The sequence below is a fragment of the Symphodus melops genome (assembly GCF_947650265.1).
Source record: "Symphodus melops genome assembly, chromosome: 2".
NCBI lineage: Eukaryota > Metazoa > Chordata > Actinopteri > Labriformes > Labridae > Symphodus > Symphodus melops.
Genome location: NC_136692.1, coordinates 5,089,727 through 5,109,145, shown reverse-complemented (window position 1 = coordinate 5,109,145; position 19,419 = coordinate 5,089,727). Strand labels below are relative to the sequence as shown.

At 41.5% G+C, this 19,419-nt stretch overlaps 2 protein-coding genes and 1 long non-coding RNA gene across 3 annotated transcripts; 1 reads left to right on the top strand and 2 right to left on the bottom strand.

The window, feature by feature from the left end:
• Window positions 1–5,452: 5,452 nt before the first annotated feature.
• On the top strand, window positions 5,453–6,374 carry LOC306842054. Its single transcript, XR_013781663.1, has 2 exons — window positions 5,453–5,558; window positions 6,008–6,374. It is a non-coding gene; the product is annotated as an uncharacterized lncRNA (long non-coding RNA).
• Window positions 6,375–8,932: 2,558 nt separating this feature from the next.
• rnaseh2a (ribonuclease H2, subunit A) lies at window positions 8,933–13,913 on the bottom strand. Its single transcript, XM_079333856.1, has 9 exons — window positions 13,804–13,913; window positions 13,491–13,625; window positions 13,270–13,341; window positions 11,725–11,851; window positions 11,542–11,629; window positions 11,295–11,432; window positions 10,321–10,408; window positions 10,087–10,210; window positions 8,933–9,315 (listed from the first exon to the last, which is right to left on the bottom strand). The coding sequence occupies exons 1-9, from the start codon at window positions 13,889–13,891 to the stop codon at window positions 9,153–9,155; spliced, it is 1,023 nt and encodes a 340-aa protein (XP_079189982.1). The 5' UTR covers window positions 13,892–13,913; the 3' UTR covers window positions 8,933–9,152.
• Window positions 13,914–14,747: 834 nt separating this feature from the next.
• On the bottom strand, window positions 14,748–19,419 carry LOC306819822 (transcription factor Sox-10-like). Its single transcript, XM_079337393.1, has 4 exons — window positions 19,280–19,419; window positions 18,199–18,878; window positions 17,560–17,831; window positions 14,748–17,432 (listed from the first exon to the last, which is right to left on the bottom strand). The coding sequence occupies exons 2-4, from the start codon at window positions 18,636–18,638 to the stop codon at window positions 16,642–16,644; spliced, it is 1,503 nt and encodes a 500-aa protein (XP_079193519.1). The 5' UTR covers window positions 18,639–18,878; window positions 19,280–19,419; the 3' UTR covers window positions 14,748–16,641.

Below are 19,419 nucleotides of genomic sequence, written 5' to 3'. Positions count from 1 at the left end.
AGCCTGTGCTGCTTTTCTTATGAATATTAAATTATGAATGAAGGCCCATGAATTTTACATCTTTTTTTTTTGTTCATTAGATGCTGTGAGATTTGGAGAGGCAGTGGTGTAGAAACCCTAACAAGCATTGTTTTAACATGACAGTGAAAGACTTTTGTCATATTTCATCGTGCAAAAGCTTTTAAAGAATGATGTCATCCCTTTCTCAACGGATGCCCTCGAGGGAGGTCAGACGGGGTCAGCTCTCTGCTGCCAAAAACCTTGGCAGGGCTGAGATTTGGGATATGCTTGCCGCTTGTGTGAATCCCATTTCCCATCCTGGTAAGCCTGTCTCATAAGAGCCACGTCAGCTCACATCTCTTCATAGACTGCAAGGACCTCCCCCTGTATTCACATCTGCTGTGTGTGCGTATATGTGTGTGTGTGTCTGCGCTTGTTCAGGTGAAAAAAAAAAAAAAACAGTCAGCATTCCTCGCTTATTGTTGTAAGTGAAAGTTTTCCCATAGTGATGAATCACTTCAACCACTGCAGGTGCATTTAAGATGAACAAGGAAAACCAAAACATTTAAAACAGTCCAGTCTTACTGCTGGTAACAGATCATAACTTTGACAACCTGATGTTTAATTCATTTAGATTTCTAGATTACAGTTGTTGATTTCATTTGTGATTATTTTGAGTAGATGCTTACAGTGTTTGAATCTGATTTGATCCGATTTTCAATGTTTAGGATGAAACTTTTAATATGTGTGGCAGCCTAAACTGAAACAATCAGTGTTTACACTGATTGATAATTGTTATTTATATTTAATGCAGGTCTCAGTCATAGAGCAGAAATAATCCAAATATAATTCATTAATATTAGAACAGACAGTGTTTGTCTTCATCAATCACTCTGACTCCTCACAATCACACAGCAGTCTTATTCAATGCTTCTGTAATATTCAAAAATACAAATACATGGACAGTAAACGTAAAAAAAAACAATGGTTATCTAGCCTGTGGTAACCATGGACACAAACAAATTTGCAGAGTGCAGGAGAAAGTTTGAGTTGCTTGGGAACAGTCCAGTCCAGTTTCAGTAAAGTTGCAGAGATAGTAAACCATGTGGAGCAACGAACAACAAATCTAATGTTGAAGATTAACTTCTATTTTCAACTTGTTGAACTTTGTATAAAAGCATTATCACGCTCAAAGTAGTGATGTAGTTCTGAATGTTTAAATGACTGAATCACAGCCAGGCTGTTACTCTGTACGTCACTCCCTCTCACGTCTTTAGTTTTGTGATGTACATTTTGAATGTATCTTTTACTGTATTATTGAACTAAAATGTGCTCGTGTTAACACAGACTTTTGATTCCCCTCAGTGTTGTTTAGGCTGCAGATTGTTTGTAAATGTTGCAGACTTTATGTCTAAGAAGATGTTTGAGCCGAAGGGGAAACTGACACAGGGGATATATACACATTTACAAGGTGTAACAATAACACCTTTACATTTCTCCTCACAGTACCTTTAAAAGACTTGTAATTTCAATTTTACGTCCTATAATGTTTAGATATAATGGGTACTTTACTCAGCGAAATGAAGGAGCAGGGAATAAACAACACGGACAAATTAAAATGTAATTCCTTCCAAATGCCCTAAAGGGCCAAAAGCTACAAATGTCTGTTATATTAGCTGGGGTCCCACGCTGCATTTTAAAACCAGCCCTCATAATGACTTCAATAAAGCATAACACAGGATGTTCCCTCACTAAACGACTATATTAAGATATTCAATGCATACCAGCAACCGCTTACCCTTTGACGCAGTAACTTACGCAGTCATTCGACAGAAGCTCGTTGATGTGAGCAGCGTGGGTTTCTGGAGCCTCTGTTATTGCCTCTGTTGCGTTGATTAATCCTACACTGTGTCATCTGTATTAAAGTTGCTAATTAGCATTAATGCTAACATGCGTTGACTTTGAAGCTGTGATGAAAGGAGGTCGTGTGTATTGATTACTTGGACAATCTGTGTGTTTTAATCACAGACTGGGTATTATTGACATTTCTTCGTACTTCTTTAAGTGATCAAACTGAGACGTCAATTTAACAATCACTAAACTCTTTTGTTTGTCTAACTTCATTGTACTGCAGTATTGACGGGTTTCTCTAAGGCAACATTACCTCATCTTTTTATTTTGTTAAACTTTCGATCTATTTGGTCAAGAGCTTCTCATCTTTTGTCCCCCGACTCTCCACTTGAATCCTCTTTGATCCTCAAACAAAACATCTCCCCTTACTGTCACCCTCAGTGACCCTCTTCCATCACCTCTTACTGTCCCGCATATCTGATTTCATAAACCCCTACACCTCCTCTCTCCTCCTGTCAGCTCCCAACTTCTCCTTATTTCTTTGCCTGTGTGTGTGTGTGTGTGCGCGCGTGTGTGTAAAAGTGGGTCACAGACTACAGCTGCGCTGAAAGCAGTGTCTGGGAAGAGGAGCTTCTCTAAATAAAACAGCATATGATCAGCAGTCTTGAGAGCGCCTCATCACACATATATCAACTGGAAAAGATGGAGGGAAGAGGGGATGGAGTTCAGGAAGGAAACATGACGTACATCCATCTTGAAGGGAATAAGTGGGTCTCTGGCCTTGTCGTCTCTTTAAAGATAGAAGGAATCTCCGCTCATAAGTTATATATATTCTATATATTATACATTAAGGCTTTTAACAACGAGCAAATGCTTCTATAACAGTACTCACATGATGGACAGACACGTGGAGTTTTCCAATACTATCTGAGCTGTGGTGTTTATGAAACTAGTAAATCTGTTGTGTGGTTTCTAGTCTGCCACCAGCATTTGGTTTATGTTGATGATTTTGTTGCTATAGCAACACCTGCTGGTTGAGCCACATAGAGATAAACTGAAAGTCACATCCAAGGATCCCTCAGCATCTTATTGGATTGATGTTATCGGCCCAAACATATACTGACAATTATCTTTTCACTAATCCTCACTCCCCTCTTTTCTTTTCTTTTTGCCCTCTGTTTATATTATTGATTATTTCCTGCTCTCTGTTTGGGCTTTAATTAACTTGCTCACACATTAGCCCATTTAAGGCTTGATTATAACCACACCAAGTGACTATAATTGTCTAACTGTTGGATGCTCTTGAACTTTCTCTTCTTTGCATCATGCAGCTTATCGTAACAAGATCAATTACCGTGTGGCGCCTTCCGATCCGGACTCTCCATGGGGTGAAACTTTTTCGAGCATGACGGGTAATCTAACTAATGTGACAGCAGGTCAGTAGGCCTACTGTAGCAAATCAGGTTACCTTGTTGATGTATTAAAGTTACACAAGCGTCATGGATAAAAATGACTGTAACGTTTGAGAAAGTGATCACTTTTCCATTCGGTCGAGCCAACCGACTTTCCATGTGCAGTTCTTGTTACGTTATATACTGAGCTGTTTTGTGCTGAATCAGGGACAACTCATTACCTTTACTGTATTGCATTGTGCTTATATCTCTCTGGACCTTGTGAACATGAATGCCATCGTTAACAACAAATTTAAGCCTACTCATTGCACAGAGTACAAGCATCACATAAAGGCTTCCTTCAATTAAAGATTGTTTGAGTCTCGTGAGGTTTCCTGTTCTAAATCCACTCTGATCCTGTATTTTATCATGCCTATAAAGCCCTCTATTTCACCCTTGCTCAGAACAGGCTGTTTCTGTGTCTGTAGCTTTAAATGCAAATTTGACCCCGCCCCTCTGAAAGGATTACAACGCCTTTCCATTGATTCCGTGGGCTTTCTCACTCCATGCCATGTTGTTAACAATGAGAAGGCAGACTCTCGAGGGCAGAACAAACACCTAGCTGCGAGAGTCTCCCTCAACTAGGGGGAGGGGTTACTGCCCTTTGTGATGTCATGAAGGGAAAATCTCCAAACTGCCTGTTTGAACACACCTTTTCTGAAAAGTGGAGCAGGCAAAAGACCGAGAGGATGGACTTATCTCATAGTTGGGGGTCTGTAGGCGGACTAGAGACACATAGTGTTAGAAAATATTGTTCAGTAACGTGTATGTTGCATAATATGTTATCTTAAAACACGTACGATTTTTTTTGTGCCAAAGAAAATACAAAAGTCATACAAGCACAAACAGGCAGATGCACAGAAAATATATGATGCTTAGTATTAGTGGTTAAAACTGAGTGACACCTTTAGAGTGGAGCTGCACGGCCAGATACTTTTATCTAGATTTACTTAGCATGACATGACATCATCTGAAGCTCATTTCAGTACTGATGAAAAAGGGTGTTAAAGAGACCAATAGCCTCGTGGTTATAGCTATGGCCCCTGAGCAGAAGCCTTGTCAGAGTGACCCTGGGTTACAATCCAAATCTCGGTCCTTTGCTGCATGTCGTCCCCCGCTCTCTTCTCCCAACATTCTCTGTCTCTCCTCAGCTGTCAAATCTAATAAAGTCAAAAAAGCCCAAAAATAGAATAAAAAAAGAAGAAGTTTGAAATCACTGTTACACTCATGTGCAGAGATTATAGATGTTTCTGCAAATATAGAGCAGTTTTTATTTTGAGGTAACAGGGACACCATGTGGAAAGGATCTGCTATTCCAAGCTAAATGAGCATGCACATGTTGAGCAGGTCCAAAGAAAAATACCAGGGCAGGCGAGGGGGCTCGACAAAGATAATTCAATCAGAGGGTCAGGTACAACAAAGGGTCAGTTCACACCGCTGATCCCAGTTAGCAAGCAGCTTAAAACCAGAATACTGCTCCATTTAGACCTGAAGCTTTGACATCTTGACTCAAAGCAGAGACAAACTGAAGGCCATGTATACAATGATTATGAAACTGATGACTTTAGAGTTAATTGCTGAATGATCTTTAAATTTGTACAAGGGGAACCTTCCAGTAAAGATTTACTGACGAGGCCGGCATGAAATGTCAAGCGGAAATTTCTGCAATTTAATGAAGAAATCCTCAAAGGTCACTTACGCAGATGATGACATTTACAAAATGCATTTTGCAGTCTGATACGTTTAATAAGATGCTGCAGATTGCCATTGATTTACTGTTGAGGACATAATGACCTACATGTTTGTATGTTTTTGTTAGTATTTTATTGTTCACAGAAAAGTGAATGGAGAATCAGTCTTGGTTTCTGTAATTGGGTTTCGACTGTCAAAGGACAAAAAAAGGTTTGAATCCAAACAGAGACTCCCTCAGTCGACGGGGACACCGCTCTTCCAAATAGTTGTCGGAGGGCTAAAGGTTGGAGAGGGAGCAGTCCACTTCAAAAAAACACGTCTGAAACATGTTGGAACCTGTGAGAAAGACATGACAGGCTGAAGAAAGAGCTGCCCTGTCCATGTGAACACAGAGCCTGGAGCCAACAGAACATTTGACTTCACTATTTATTTATTTTTAAAGGCTATGTTTCGAAGAATAGAGGCAAAATTCACAGAGAGAAAGAGTGGAGACTGACATGCAGGGAAGGATCCACAAGTCGGATTTGAACCCGGTCCGTCCTCTTGGAGCACCAAAGCCCAAGTGTCAGTGTCCCACTAGGATATCAGCTCCCTGACTTCACCTATTTAGAAAGTCTTCAGTCTGTATTATAATTACATACTGGAGGGACTATTGTATCTGATACTGTTAATAGTCACAATGTTTCATATTATGCCTTGAAATACACCTGGGCTCCACATCAAGGTACAGTCTTTGGCTTTAAATCATTTTCATGGTCATTAAAGTCTCTCAGGTTGGAAAATCAGGAATTCTGGATAAATCCAGAAGAATCTGGAATCATCTTCTTGAACAAATAATCCTCGGAAGGATAAATGGATTCATGATGCACTTCTATCACAAACACTGTTTGTTCAATCTAAAGAGTCAATAAACTGATTTGTGCTCACACGTTACAAAGTAAAGGTCAGACTAGAAGAAGAAAATAGTGTCATTTAAATATATTCCTCTAATAATTATTTTATTTCATACATAGTTGAAGCATGTCGTAGTGAAGGGGGTGACATCAGGCTCATTCATAACAGCTTTCTGTGTCAGTAGTGGAAAAAGTGCAATCCAATTAAAGGGGAGCCATTGGAAAAACTGGGACTACGTGTCCCAACCTGAGGGATTAAAGACGTGCTGACCCCGTGTGAGCGCGGTCACGGTGAGCTGTCCTTAGTGCTGAAATGAGTGGAAAGTTACAGCTCATGGAAGGACAAGGTGCTGCTTCTGAGGATAGAGGAAAACTAGATATGTATTATTATATTATAAGCATCATTTTAAAATATTCTTTTTTTTTTTAAATGTGTACTTGACACATTAATGGTTACAGCTAAAATAATAAAGGATTAAAACTTCAATTTCTGTCAATTTGGCTATCCCGCCCACTTATTTTTGAGAAAAGTATTTTTCTGTTAAAGGTTGCCAACTGAAGTAAAATGACTAAATATAACCCATCACATTGTTTTTAATTTCTGAAAAGAAGAAAGGAATAAAAAAAAAAGTCTCTATTGAGGAAGTTTAACATTTCTGATGTATTAATGTTACACAGTCTTATTTTAATCAGAGAACATGGGACTCAAAGTACAGAGATCTTTAATAAAAACAAAGACAGAGATCATTTTAAAAGAGAGAGAGAGAGAGAGCGAGAGAGAGCGAGAGAGAGAGCTGTTATATCTGAAGTTTTACCGTTTCTCTTAAAAAGATGCAAAGTTATGTTGATGTCTTTCACAGACAGACAGAGAGCAGAGTTGAAGCTCTCTGCACTACATGAACACTTTAGCCACATGTGCAGTTCACAATTCACAATGAGGAAAATGCTAATTAATAAACAGAGTCATAAAGCAGAGATGTGAAGAAACTCTCACCATTTTGTATTTTTGTCTCATAACCAGCTCAAATGTGATGAACCATCATAAAGTCAGTGCTAATTCTTTCAGCTTCAGTCTTTGTTCATATCAACAATGTCATCAAACAGTCAGCTATCTAGCTCTTTCTCCCCTTATTATTTATTGCTGTTTGAATCTAATTTAAACACCAGAAACGTTACAGAACCTTCAGGTGAAGTTTTGTTGTGTAACTGTTTTGCATTGTTTTTTTTGTTTTTTTTTTAATCGGACGAACCTCGACTTGCCCCGATCAGACTTTGATTAATCTTTTTAGTCTGTGTAGTCTTACATCATCTAAAGGGGGCAGATCAGGCTATACACACTGTTATTGTGGCACACTTTAGGAATCAACTGAATCAATGGAATATCAAACTGATAAATCGTAATCTGTTTAACCGGTTGACACCTTGGTCCTTTCTCTAATTCTGACATTTCCCATTATTTAATAGAAATGTTGTTACTCAGAGCAGAGCTTCCTTCTCACCTATAAAGGGTATGAAGGGGAACATTTGCAGCACTCATTCAGGAAGTTTACCTCAACAGGTTATTTACTCTGCATGTGGAAATGACCTCTTACCTTGAGGTGTCATGTCTGGTTATACTTTGTGTAATTTCTATGTAACACACTGGAGTTGTTGATTGTTTGTAAGTTTGTGTCCCAGAAACATCTCCATTGATTCATTATGAAGACGATTTAATCTAATAGAATTAAAGATCACAACCTTAGTCCTCCTTCAACACTGGCTAACTATTTTTAGTCCCATTGACGCAGTAGGAGCAGGGGCTCTTTAGAAGGATTAGGTAAGGAGCGTGGGAAGGATATAAATGGGTGGAAAGGATCAGGACAGGGCTCAGACTGGACACAACACAATAAGACCTGCATCCTGAGGGTTAAGACAGGGCGATCCAGACACCTTCTGCAGAGGCTGCAGCAGAAACCCAGGGCAGACAGTCACAGACACACCAGAGTGTGGATTTAAACTCCAGACGAAGAAACATCCACGACAATGAATTCTGTGGCTGAAACCGTGACCAACGCCGCTGCCTTCGACAGAGACACTCTCACCAGAAGAGCCATGAGGGCAGCACCCAGAGGAGCATCATCGCATTTCGTGGGGAGCTCCATTGTGATCCTGTCCTCGTTTGCTGTCTCCACTCTAGCTATGAACTGTGGGAAGAAAATCCAAGAGTCCAGACACAAACCCAACACGAACTAGAGACGGTGGGAAAATGGAAATGCCCATGATCTTTTTTTTTTTAGTAAGTCTTTGTCGAGATAGGCAAGTCGATGAAGTATTCATTTTTCTAATAATGTAACGGACACCTCGCTTAGTAAGCTGCGTTTGGAGAAAAAAATGTGACGCGTTTCCCAAGTTCAACTTTTGAAGAGGAGGTAACACCTGCAGCGAGTCAAAAGACGAAGATGGGACGCAAGTCAACAACACTGCGTCCATCTCTGAGAGGACGATGATTTAACAACCATCTATGACGGACCTCACATGCTCGGTCTGGGCTTTAAAGAAAGGGGCACAGTATGCAGTAATACCATCAAACTGTCTCTTCTCTTTACTTCAAACTGTGAGAGGGTCGTTTTTACTCTGACCGAGAGGAGGCATGGAGATACTGTGGACGTTTTAGTTCAAAGTTTTTTCTGCTAGTTTTTCTCTTCCACGATGTGTACTGACCTTCATATTTTGAGAGCTGACTGAAATGTTTGTATAAAAGGCTTTAAGGATATTACTCTGTGTAAACTAATACATGACTACAGTGATTTTAACCAGACGTATGAAAAGATGTAATTTACAAGCTTTGTTGAGTAGTTTGTGCTCGTCTGTCAGCATAATTTCATGCTCAGTTTAGGATCCTTAACAGCTGAAATAAACTGAGAAATTCATTTTTTTTTTTAAAAAGAAAAGGACAAAAAGTGTATTTTGTTGTGTGGCCACCAGAGGGCAGCATTGGCATTAAGGATGGCAACACAGACAAAGCCTGTTTTCTTCTTCGTTTAACAAAAGCTCTTAGGAAGCAAATCACGAGGTTTACTACATTTTTTTATGAAAAATAAAAACTGGTGAAAACAGGACAAGTAAGGAAAGATCTTCAGTCTCTGTCAATGCAGATTCAAACATCACATGTGAGTAATGTTTCCTTCAGGTCCATCCTTAAGTGTAATGAAGACTCGACTGCTCTTGAACTTTTTGAACGTGTTACCAGTTCCTGTACATGCAAACGTCCTCTAACATGCCGTCTTCAGAGAGTGTCGAGGTTCTTCAGCCTCCGCTCGGTGAAGAAGCGGTGTGTCTGGGGGGGCGGGTTTTGGGCGTCACCTCCGGCTGATGCACTGAAGTAGGACAACATTGACTTGTTGTTCTTTCGCTGTGCTGCTTTCTCCCCGTCTTCTTCGTCATCATCCCTGAGGACAGATTTTTAAGAAAACCAAACAGTTTCTTTTTGTGTACTGGGATTAGCGCTGCTCTCTAAAAGTCAAAGGATTTTCACAGATATTAAACAGGAACTGTTAAAAGGGAGGAGGGGGGGGGGTGTGTGCTTAAATGAGCTTAAATCCCATTAAAAAACCTTTTTTTCACAACGAGATGGGAAACATTTCAAAGCTCTTAAAAAAAAAACTAAAAAAAAATATTTGTTGATAAATGCCAAACTTTCATTTATGGTACATCAAGTTTTAAAGGAAGAATGTGCCACTTTTTGATCCTTTGATCATTAAACCAAAAGAAACTGCTGTTTGACGACACCTCTGCTGTTCTGAAGCCCCCGCTCTCTGCACACCTCTAAACCTCTACATAATTAATAATTATAATAATTGTCCTTTCCCCGCGCTGCATTTGCCTGTGGCCTACAATGTTCAGTCAGAAGGATCGTGCTAATGCTCTGCTTTGGTTCGCTCCGAGCTTGGCACTGAATGACCGTGACCGAAAGAGACTAATCTGACATCTGAATAAGCATCTTCTTTTCTCTAGTCCTTGACTAAAACACGAGGCCGTCCTGTCTATGGCAACATGATGTGAACACGGCTAGGACAGTGATACAGCCAGCAGGACACAGAGACATTTACTCAGGATAAACTCGACTTCTGTTGCATTGATGTCGCACAGTCTGCCTTCAATGCTGGTTTCAGTTTGTTTCTAACTCAATCAATCTCTGTTTAAGTCTAATCGCTCTTTACCAGTGGACTGCCACACCACTGCTGTCCATCAGGGTTTTAGCTGTGCTCCAACTGAACCGGACAAACTGAGGGTAACCGAACACGGGGTCCAGGTACTTGAGCAGCCATGCTTTCGTCTTCGGATCTAAAAACAAACAAAAAAAAAACAAGACGGAAGAAAACAGTCTCAGTTTATCTTGATGAAAAGATGATGATTAAGATGGTTATGAAAAGGTTTACGAATGTTGGTTATACCGTTGGGATATCCTGATCCGTAGTCTGTATCCACGTCTCCCAGGTCCTCGGGGAAGTGCCAGCCTTTTACGGCACGATCCCTCGCCACCTGAACATTTGAAATATCGACAGGAAACGACTGATATTAATCACAGGTCAATCAGTGGACACTGAGCTCAGTCGAGACATCAGCTCTATAAAGGCTCAGAAGACAAGATCAGTTATCCACTCAGCTTGTATTGACTTAAGAAAACAGTCAGACTAAAGAAATTTAATACACAGAAAAAATGTACTGACTGTCGAGAAAGCCTCTTTTTTTTTTTTTTTTTTACAAAGACAGTACTAGATGATCGCCTGTCCAACACGAGCATGAACGGAGCTGAATTTGTAGTTTAAAAACTATTCTCTATGTTTGCCACTTCATTTCTTTTAAAGCTTTAATCATTTAACGTTTACTGTGCTGAAATGCCCAGAAGCTAAACATAAAATTAACGTCTCCTCTCCAGCCTCCAGGATGAAAGACACAGACCTGTCTCGATTGCACAAATACGTTGGTAACACTTTGGTGCTGAAATGTTGCATCGGTGCAAATTGGACGTTTCAGACGTTTGCAATTTGAGACAAGAAATGAGTCAACATTGGAAGCCGAGCAGCTGTAATTGTGTCGTCTATGGTAATAAAAAAATAAAAAAAATGTGCCAGTGCAAACGCCGAAAAGATGTTATCTTGAGAATTCTTAGTACTCTGTTGCGAGTGCGGTTCATCTCAGATTAGTTACACAAGCTTCAATAGTGAGAACAGGATGTGGATCTGACCGGCTCTAACTTTGTAAACAAACAATAAATTAAAGGATAACTAATCTGTTTAGATGTCATCGTGTCAAAGTAGATCAGCCAGGGGACTTGACGCAACTGTACAGCCTTCTGCTTGTACGGGCGAACACTCTCATAATCAATAAGGTCAGTGACATAAGACAGCGACAGGTCGTCACTAACCTTGGCACAGATGCTGGCTGCACTGACGACAGGGAAGAGCGAGTCAGCCTTTGGCCTCACAGTCACCTCAATACCTGGGAACAGCTTTGACAGTTTCTCTTCATACTTCTCTGCTGGACCGACCGTGTCTACAAAAACCTGCAGAAAAAAACAAACAGAGGAACTCATTCTGTAATCAGAGACAACATTCATTGCATTGTGTGTGTATGCATTGTGGGCCTAGACAATAAACATTTAAGAGCCATACCTCTGTGAGCTGCACTCCGTTGTCCAGCGCATACTGTATTAATCCGATTGCTGTGTCATGTGACAGGGCGTTCAGGTTGTATTTTGTCCTGAAAAAAGTGGACGTTTTACTCAGGATTAAAATATAAAAATCACTGATAATGAACGTGCATTTCATGTGGATGATACTGTATGTGCCGCAAACCTTTGTAGCATGCTGGTAGAGATGGTGTTTGGTGAGAGGATCTGCAGAGCCCAGCCGACAAAATTGTTGGCTCCGTCTATTTTCTCAAACAGATTCTCTCTTTCTTCCTCCGTCAGAGTCTTTGAATCTGATGACGAAGCAGAAAAGTTCAGCCGAATTATTTCAACTCGGAGAGTTTAGATGGACTCGTTCATTTACAATTATGGAAGCCAGCTCTGATGTCACCTGCACAATGCTTGTTATCAGCAGATGGCATCATGGGAAACTCTGAAATCCCCATGTTCTCCTTCTCTTGGAGTGTTATGGTACACAGCAGTGCAGAATGCATCAACCTGAACCTTTTTTTTCCCCCTCCATGCTGCACAGCTCCTCGTATGGGCTCTTGTGATATCACGCCGCAGGTCTTCCACTATCAAGACCCTTCAGATGATCAAAGCACGACTGCTCCTTACCCTATCAAAAAGAGCGTGTCACTCTGCTGTTCATCTCCCAGTTACTGCTCGCAAATTTAAAACCCTGCTGCTCGCTTACAACACAGTAAACAAAAGCATCTCCTCCTCACCTAACCTCTATGATCCCGGTCTACACTTCCTTCGGCCCACTACGCTGTGCCAACGAGAGGCGCCTGATCCAACTTTCACAACAGGGTCCTAAACTGCAGCTAACTCGACTCTTGTCCTCTGTCGCCCCCCGGTGGTGGAACAAACTTTCAAACTCCATTAAATCTGCAGAGTCCCTTTGCACCTTTAAGAAAAAGCTAAAGACCCAGCTCTTGATGAACAGCTACGGCGACGCACTCAATGATATTTATGATGAAGATGGTTCTGTTTGATAAATACGAGGACAAATTTAGGATTGTTTGAATGCTGGTTTAAACTGTGTCGATGTTGAGCTTTGCCTCTGTGCAGCGCCCGTCATCACCTGTGTGACCATCGCACTTACTGCGACACTCCTCCTTCAGATTTTTGTTTAAATATTTTAAATAATGTTGTAAAGAACTTTTTGTATTTTCCAAAAAAGTAGTAAGGCTTTGTTGATCAGAATCAGAAGGTACACAAAAACCTTTAATAAAAAGGAAATCAAATATTTTTGTTCTTTTTTTTAATCTGTTTTTCATTAATTGTTTTTCTCAGGATCAACTCTGTAACGTGGTTAATTTTTCCCGTAAAAGCTTTCTGCATTTCGTTCAGGTTATTAAATGGTTACACAACAGTCTGTTTCATGGAGAGAGAAAAAAACTAGGAAAGGTTCATTTTCATAGAAAACAGAAAATGTGGAAAATAGTCAATGCTGTTTTTACTGAACATTTTCTATTTTAGAAATATTGCAGCCCTCGCCAACATGAATAAGAAAAATAACAAAATATACTGTTTGAATGAGGCCTCAGGGAAACAATCTTTTGATTCTTTGATTAAAGTCGAGGGGCTGCAAAATAATCCCCTCAAGGGAGCGCACTTTGGACCCCCCCCCCCCCCCCCCCCCCCCCCCCCATCACAATAAAATTGTGTAATAAACTGATTTTTTTTTTTTTTTTAAAGCATTTACCTGCCACTTTCAAGTCCTTCAGCTCTCCCTTTTTGGAAACAGGACAGAAACATATTCCATACACCATGGGCCCTGAGTAAACAAAGAAAACATGAAGCACAAAGTCAGAACAGCAATGACACATTACCACTCAAACAGTAACTGACAGGACATGTCAATGAGGAATGACAGCAATAGTAAACATAAGCATGCAGTCTTGCTCCCTCCTTCAGGTTTCATACCCAGCACAGGTCCTCTGCCTGCCTCGTCGATGCCCAGACAGCAGTCCTCAGTCCGGCACACATCAGGGACCTGCGAGACCAGCCTGCAGCTCACCGAGTTGTTCGCGTCAAATGTGCTTAAATCCATGATGGACACTGAGAAGACAACAAACACACACACACACACACATTCATCATGCAAAACTACCCCGACAGCCCCTAAAAGAAAGCCTGTCACATTAAGCACGTGTTAGAATACCCGGATGTGCTCTGTTTCAGCATGGTGCAGTAATATAAACATTTGTAAAAGAAAATAAAAGAAGCTTGGACGTACCTTCTTCTGATGCTGTAGAGGAAATATATGCAACTCCCGTGTTGTGTTTCTGTGTGCAGCAGATTTGGCGCCCTTTGAATGACGTCATGGCGTCTTCTTCGTTGTATATTAATAACATGCTCAATAGCGCCACCAGCTCGTCTGGCGGGAGGACTGCAGATTTACTGCTTTTTCCTGTTCACACTTTAAATCTGTCATTTTATTATTATGATCTGTATATCTGTACACGGAGCAGGCTACTTACACTACTCTTCCGAAAGTACACTTTAACTTCTTTATAAACGTCTGAATGAATATTGGAGTAATATATTCAAGGTTCTCCTCTCAAATGTGGTAGAAATGAAGTTTTGGAAACATGTTAAAAACTAACTTGCCTTATTTGAAACCTTTTGTGACTAGTGGTAAACAAACGACTAACAATTCTTTTTTTTAACAGCTTGAATATTTATTTTCCGCATGGTGTTTTATCATTATTATTATTATTATTATTATTATTATTATTATTATTTTGAGATTAATTAAAGTGTCTATGTGTCAAATAGTCCTACCTGCAAAGCTGAAAAGTGTTTGAAACACGATACAATGAATACATAAAAAAGTGCATTAAACTTCTTGATTCAAAGACAAATAACAAGCCACATGCATTAAGCGATATTCTCTGTAATGTTATTTAGTTGAAACTTGTATAAAGAAAATGCTTTGAAAAGTTGATTTACTCGTTTCCTTACTATTTCCGTTGTGTTTATACCCAAATAGGACTTTTATTGGTTATGATTTTCTTGTGCAACCCCCTCGATCTAAATTTCTCAAAACAAAGTGTAGTTCTGAGTTCTGTAGTTTTGAGAATGAACAGCTAAGTTTAGACTGTTTCGCGATTAGCTTCCCCGTCTTTTCATCTAAAATACTAACATCAGCGCTCACTTTTTATTTCATTATTTGCCTGTACAAAGAACTTGACATTTTGATTTTGGATGCCCTCTGAATGTATTTCACACAGCAACTGAGTGTGTAGGCAGGGAGGGAGCCTCAGGTGGAGAGGAGAGAGAGCAGAGTGGAAGGAAAGCCATGTACAAAAGTCCAAGTGTATGCTGGTTACTGAGCTGAAATTGGCCTTGCCTCTGGCTCTTTACACCCACCCCATCCCTCGCTTTCTGTCCCTATGCCTTGCTGAATGGCTCTCTTTGTCTTTCCCAGTAACACGCAGTCCCCAGCCGATTAAATGTGGGGAATTAGTAGTCAATTTTAGCCTGCCACACACACAAACACACTAAACAGCTTATGGCTGGTGGGGCGCTGATTGTGTTGTTATTACAGTTCACACGTCAGCAGCACCTTTTCAATTTATTTTTTTCACCCCTTAGCTGCTAACTGCTTCTTGTGCTATCTCTCAAACCATCACTGCTGCATGAATAACTCTCTCAGACTTTTTTTTTTTTATAAATAAATTGATTTAATAGATGACAACAATAATATTTCAACATTGCTTTCTTGTATGGAAGCAAAATACTCAAGTGAATGTATAGCAAACACTTTACAAAACTATCCAGAATTATACAAAATGGAAGAAGCAAAAGTGTGACACACAATGCATTATTACTGACATAAAAATAATACGATAAGAGGGTCAGTATAAAATGATAAAGTATGCATCACTTCATAAAGCCGAAGCCTGTGGTAATGACCATTATTCACATTGCAGAGGAGAGGAGGAAGAGGGCAGTTTGGGCACATTATAGGAATAAACAGTAACATGCTTTTGGCCTACATGCAGTGCAGATCGGTGGTACATGTGATTCTAATCCTTAAGTAGGACCCAAAGCTGGCCAATTATCTGGAAAGATTTCGTAGAGACTTAGTACTTATAGATTTTAACTCAGTTATGGATAAATCAGATGTGAATCAGCAAAAGGCACTTAAAAGGCATAAGAGTGGAGGTTCGCTGCTATAAAGTTTGGATATCGTCAGCATTGTTTTATCAGGCATCCAAAGTCGTTTTTCTGCTTGGCTATCGGCACAAAATGAAAAGAATTGAGGTAAATGTCCAAAACTCTGGATAAGATGCATCATATAGAGCTCTCTTTCCCTCTCGTTTTCCTATTTTTTCCCCTTAAATGCTTTTTTCTTCAGTTCAGTGAAGTCAACGTAAAGGACAGAAATACAGAATGTGCTATCTACAAAGAAAAAAAAGGTTGCAATCATCCTTTTCTGGCCACCAATGAAAGAAAAAAAGGGATCAGGGATCATCGAAACATGCTTTTCCCAAAGCAGTGGTGCAGATGTATTAGTGTAATATCAATCAATAAAGTTACACCCTAGGATATCAACAACAACAATAAACTTACTACTCATATAAAATAAAACAAGAACATCAAAAACTTCTGCTTTAGTTTGGTTAATACAATTTGATTATGTCAGTCGAAGCCCATCGTTTCTGGGTCAAATCAGAGTCACTCATCAATGCAACATTTGTTCACTCAGCTACAATCTTGTATACACACTTTCTGTACAACCTGACTTACAAATTCATGATGGCACACGTTTGTTAGGGTTTGTTTAATTTCTGATTGGCTGTTCCACACTTTATGTTCAGTGAGTATGTGGCTGTTTCTTTTCAAACTTCATAAGGCCTCATGGTTGCGTCTTGCAATGTATTGGCTAAAAAAGTAAAAACCTCTACTATAATATCAATATGGCACGGCGCACACACACTCTCTCACACACACACACACACACACACTCACTCACACATACATGCTCACATTTTTGCGCACACACTCACACTCACACACAGATCCACACACACACTTCCCATATTTCCCTCTGCTTGGCTGCTCTCCCTCAGGGTCTTGTGAGTGTGGTGTAAACAGGCTGCTCCCAGTGTGTGGGGCTGTGGGAGGGGGCCACGCTGGAGGGGTCTCCTATGGTGGTGTACAGAGACCTCTGTGTAGGGCCCATGTAGGAGAAGGCTGAGTACAGCCCTGGGGCCTGACTGGAGTGGGCATAGTATGCCCCGGGGGCCTGGTGCTCTCCGTACTCAAACTGAGCCCTGGAGGCCAGCGAGGGGAAAGCGGAGCCGTAATGAGGGAGGCTGAGCGGGGTGTAGGTGACGTGGGTGCCGGAGGACGGGGAGGAAGATGCCTCGACGTAGTGGCTCCCGGACGCGGACTCACTCTTGATCTGGGCCTTGGTGGGGTCCGATGAAGACGGGGAGGCCTGAGGCTGCTGCTGCTGCTGCTTGGTGAGCCAGGCGGAGTGGCCACTCGCAGCAGCCAGAGCATAGGCGTAAGAAGAGGCCGAGGATCCTGCTGCAGAGGCCCCACTGGCGCTCTGTGGGTGGCCGTTTGGAGGGAGGTACTGGTCGAACTCGTTGACGTCAAACGGCTCGATGTTGGACATCACCTCGTGACTGATCTCACCGATGTCCATGGTGCCAAAGTCGATGTGAGGTTTAGCACTTGATGAAGACGGGCCACCGGCGGCCCCGTCAGCTCCCAACCCCAGGGCTCCCCTGGACCCTCCTGATCCTCCAGCCGCCCCTGCTGCCCCCTCCCTCTTGGCATCTGACAGTTTCCCAGACTGGAGTTCTGTCTTGGGGGTGGTTGGGGGCGTTGGTGGGCTGTGACCCTGACCTAGAGGGAATCAGAAAAGAAACAACATTGTAAAGTACACTTGGACCCCAGGTACAACAACGCGTTTTGTCTTATTACGGTGTTTGTAAAATAAACTATATGCATAAAGAAGCCACTTGGCTTATACCTGCAGGATGGTGGTGGTGATGATGGTGGTGGTGCAGGTCACTCAGGGGAGACCCAGCTCCACCATTGTGTTCCAGGTGCAGGGTCTTGTAATGGGACTGGGAGTGGCTGGCCTCCCCCTCTCCCTGGCTGTCTGACTCATTGGTAGACGCTAGTTTGCCATTCTTGCGTCTCCGGGGCTGGTACTTGTACTCCGGATAGTCCTTCTTGTGCTGCTTTCTCAGCCTCTCTGCCTCCTCGATGAATGGCCTCTTGTCGTTCTCGTTCAGCAGCCTAGGGGGAGAAAAACAAGGAGCGACTTTTAGACTTACAAGCCTTCTGAGTAAATGTAAAAGTGTTTTCTCAGAAAACGCTTTAAACACCATGCGTAATGGATAAAAAGCAGGAAAAGGGAATGTCCCAGCGGTTAGACAGGTACAAATCCATGGTTTAAGATACATTTTACAAAAGGCCTAATATAATAAACATATCAACATAAAATATATTTCACTTTTAAGACTCTTTTGTTGGAAATAACAAATGTGAGCTCATATATTGCATTTGAGTTCACAATCACCCCACTTATCCTTAACGAACAGCTTAAACAGGAAATGTGCCACTGTATAGCCACACTGTTCTTTGTCACAACCCTCAAACAAACCTCCACAGTTTGCCCAGGGTCTTGCTGAGCTCCGCGTTGTGCAGGTGGGGGTACTGGTCGGCCAGTTTTCTCCTCGCCGCTTGCGCCCACACCATGAAGGCGTTCATTGGCCTCTTTACGTGGGGCTTGGCTTTATTTCCGTTGTTTACGCGCACAGGCATCGGCACAAGTGTCCAGTCATACCCGTCCAGCACTTGACTGACCGCCTCTCTGATGCCGATAGGGAAGCGATCTTCCTCTTCTTCTGATTTGGCTTCAGATCGGCCGTCGTCCCCGCTGACATCCCCGACGCACAGCCCGGTCAGCTGCTGTGGTGGCCCGGTCAGAGGTGAGCCCTGGCCGGGTGGCACTCCTGGTTGAATGGGTGACAGTGAATGGCCATCGTCTGACCCTCCGGGACTCAGCTCCGCCTCGGACAGGCTGTGCTCCTCGCCGGACATCTTTTTTATTTTATTTTTTTAAATTTTAAGCTAATGTCAAGTGAACCCTCAAATTCAAATTATGTTCAGACAGAACTCCACTTCGGAATTAAATGGATTTAGTTGAATAAGATGTCTGGCTTCTTCAACGATCCCACTTAATGCTGACTCTCCGGCAAAGCCATCGCCTGCTGCTGCGTAAAAGCGGCCAAATACCGTGCGCCGCTGGATGGAAATCCGCTTCAGGAAAGACAGTTACACCTAAAATTCACAAAATGTAAGATAGAAACCATTAAGTAGGCAAACTTTTAAAATTCACAAATGGTTATAAAAGAATCCGGGTTCCTTTCAGAAAAACGCCTCGGTTTAGTTAAAGCTAAACAGGTAAGGAGATTTAGCGGATTAAATGTGACCATAGGCCGAATGGCCTATACCGAATCTCGAGACATACAACCATATTCATATAAATAATTAATAACTATATAGACTATATTCAGGAACAGTCGATTCTGTGGATAGAATATTCTCCTTATATCCAAATTCATGTTTAACTTCTTTCCAAATATAACCTACGACAAATAATCTGGTACAAGAATACCGAAATAAAACATTCCAGTTTAATGTTAGCTACATTTATTATTGAAAAAAATTACATAACTTACCAGTTTAGCTGTCCAGTGGTTCGACATGGGAGTGTGTGTGGCTGACTGTAGAGCCGATGAATGGCTGCTCTGTGTGAACAGCGGAGCTTAAAGAGCGCCTTGTGAGAAGGACTGGTAGAAAAAAAAAAGTGATTGAAAGT

Excerpts from the sequence above, each read along its gene's own strand:
- rnaseh2a (XM_079333856.1), bottom strand. The coding sequence starts at position 13,891 with ATGACGTCATTCAAAGGGCGCCAAATCTGCTGCACACAGAAACACAAC. Across the intron at positions 13,626-13,803 it reads CTCTACAGCATCAGAAGAAG|TGTCCATCATGGATTTAAGC; the intron begins GTACGTCCAAGC and ends TTGTCTTCTCAG. Across the intron at positions 11,630-11,724 it reads TCTACCAGCATGCTACAAAG|GACAAAATACAACCTGAACG; the intron begins GTTTGCGGCACA and ends CACTTTTTTCAG.
- LOC306819822 (XM_079337393.1), bottom strand. The coding sequence starts at position 18,638 with ATGTCCGGCGAGGAGCACAGCCTGTCCGAGGCGGAGCTGAGTCCCGGA. Across the intron at positions 17,832-18,198 it reads ACCCTGGGCAAACTGTGGAG|GCTGCTGAACGAGAACGACA; the intron begins GTTTGTTTGAGG and ends TTCTCCCCCTAG. Across the intron at positions 17,433-17,559 it reads TCACCACCACCATCCTGCAG|GTCAGGGTCACAGCCCACCA; the intron begins GTATAAGCCAAG and ends GATTCCCTCTAG.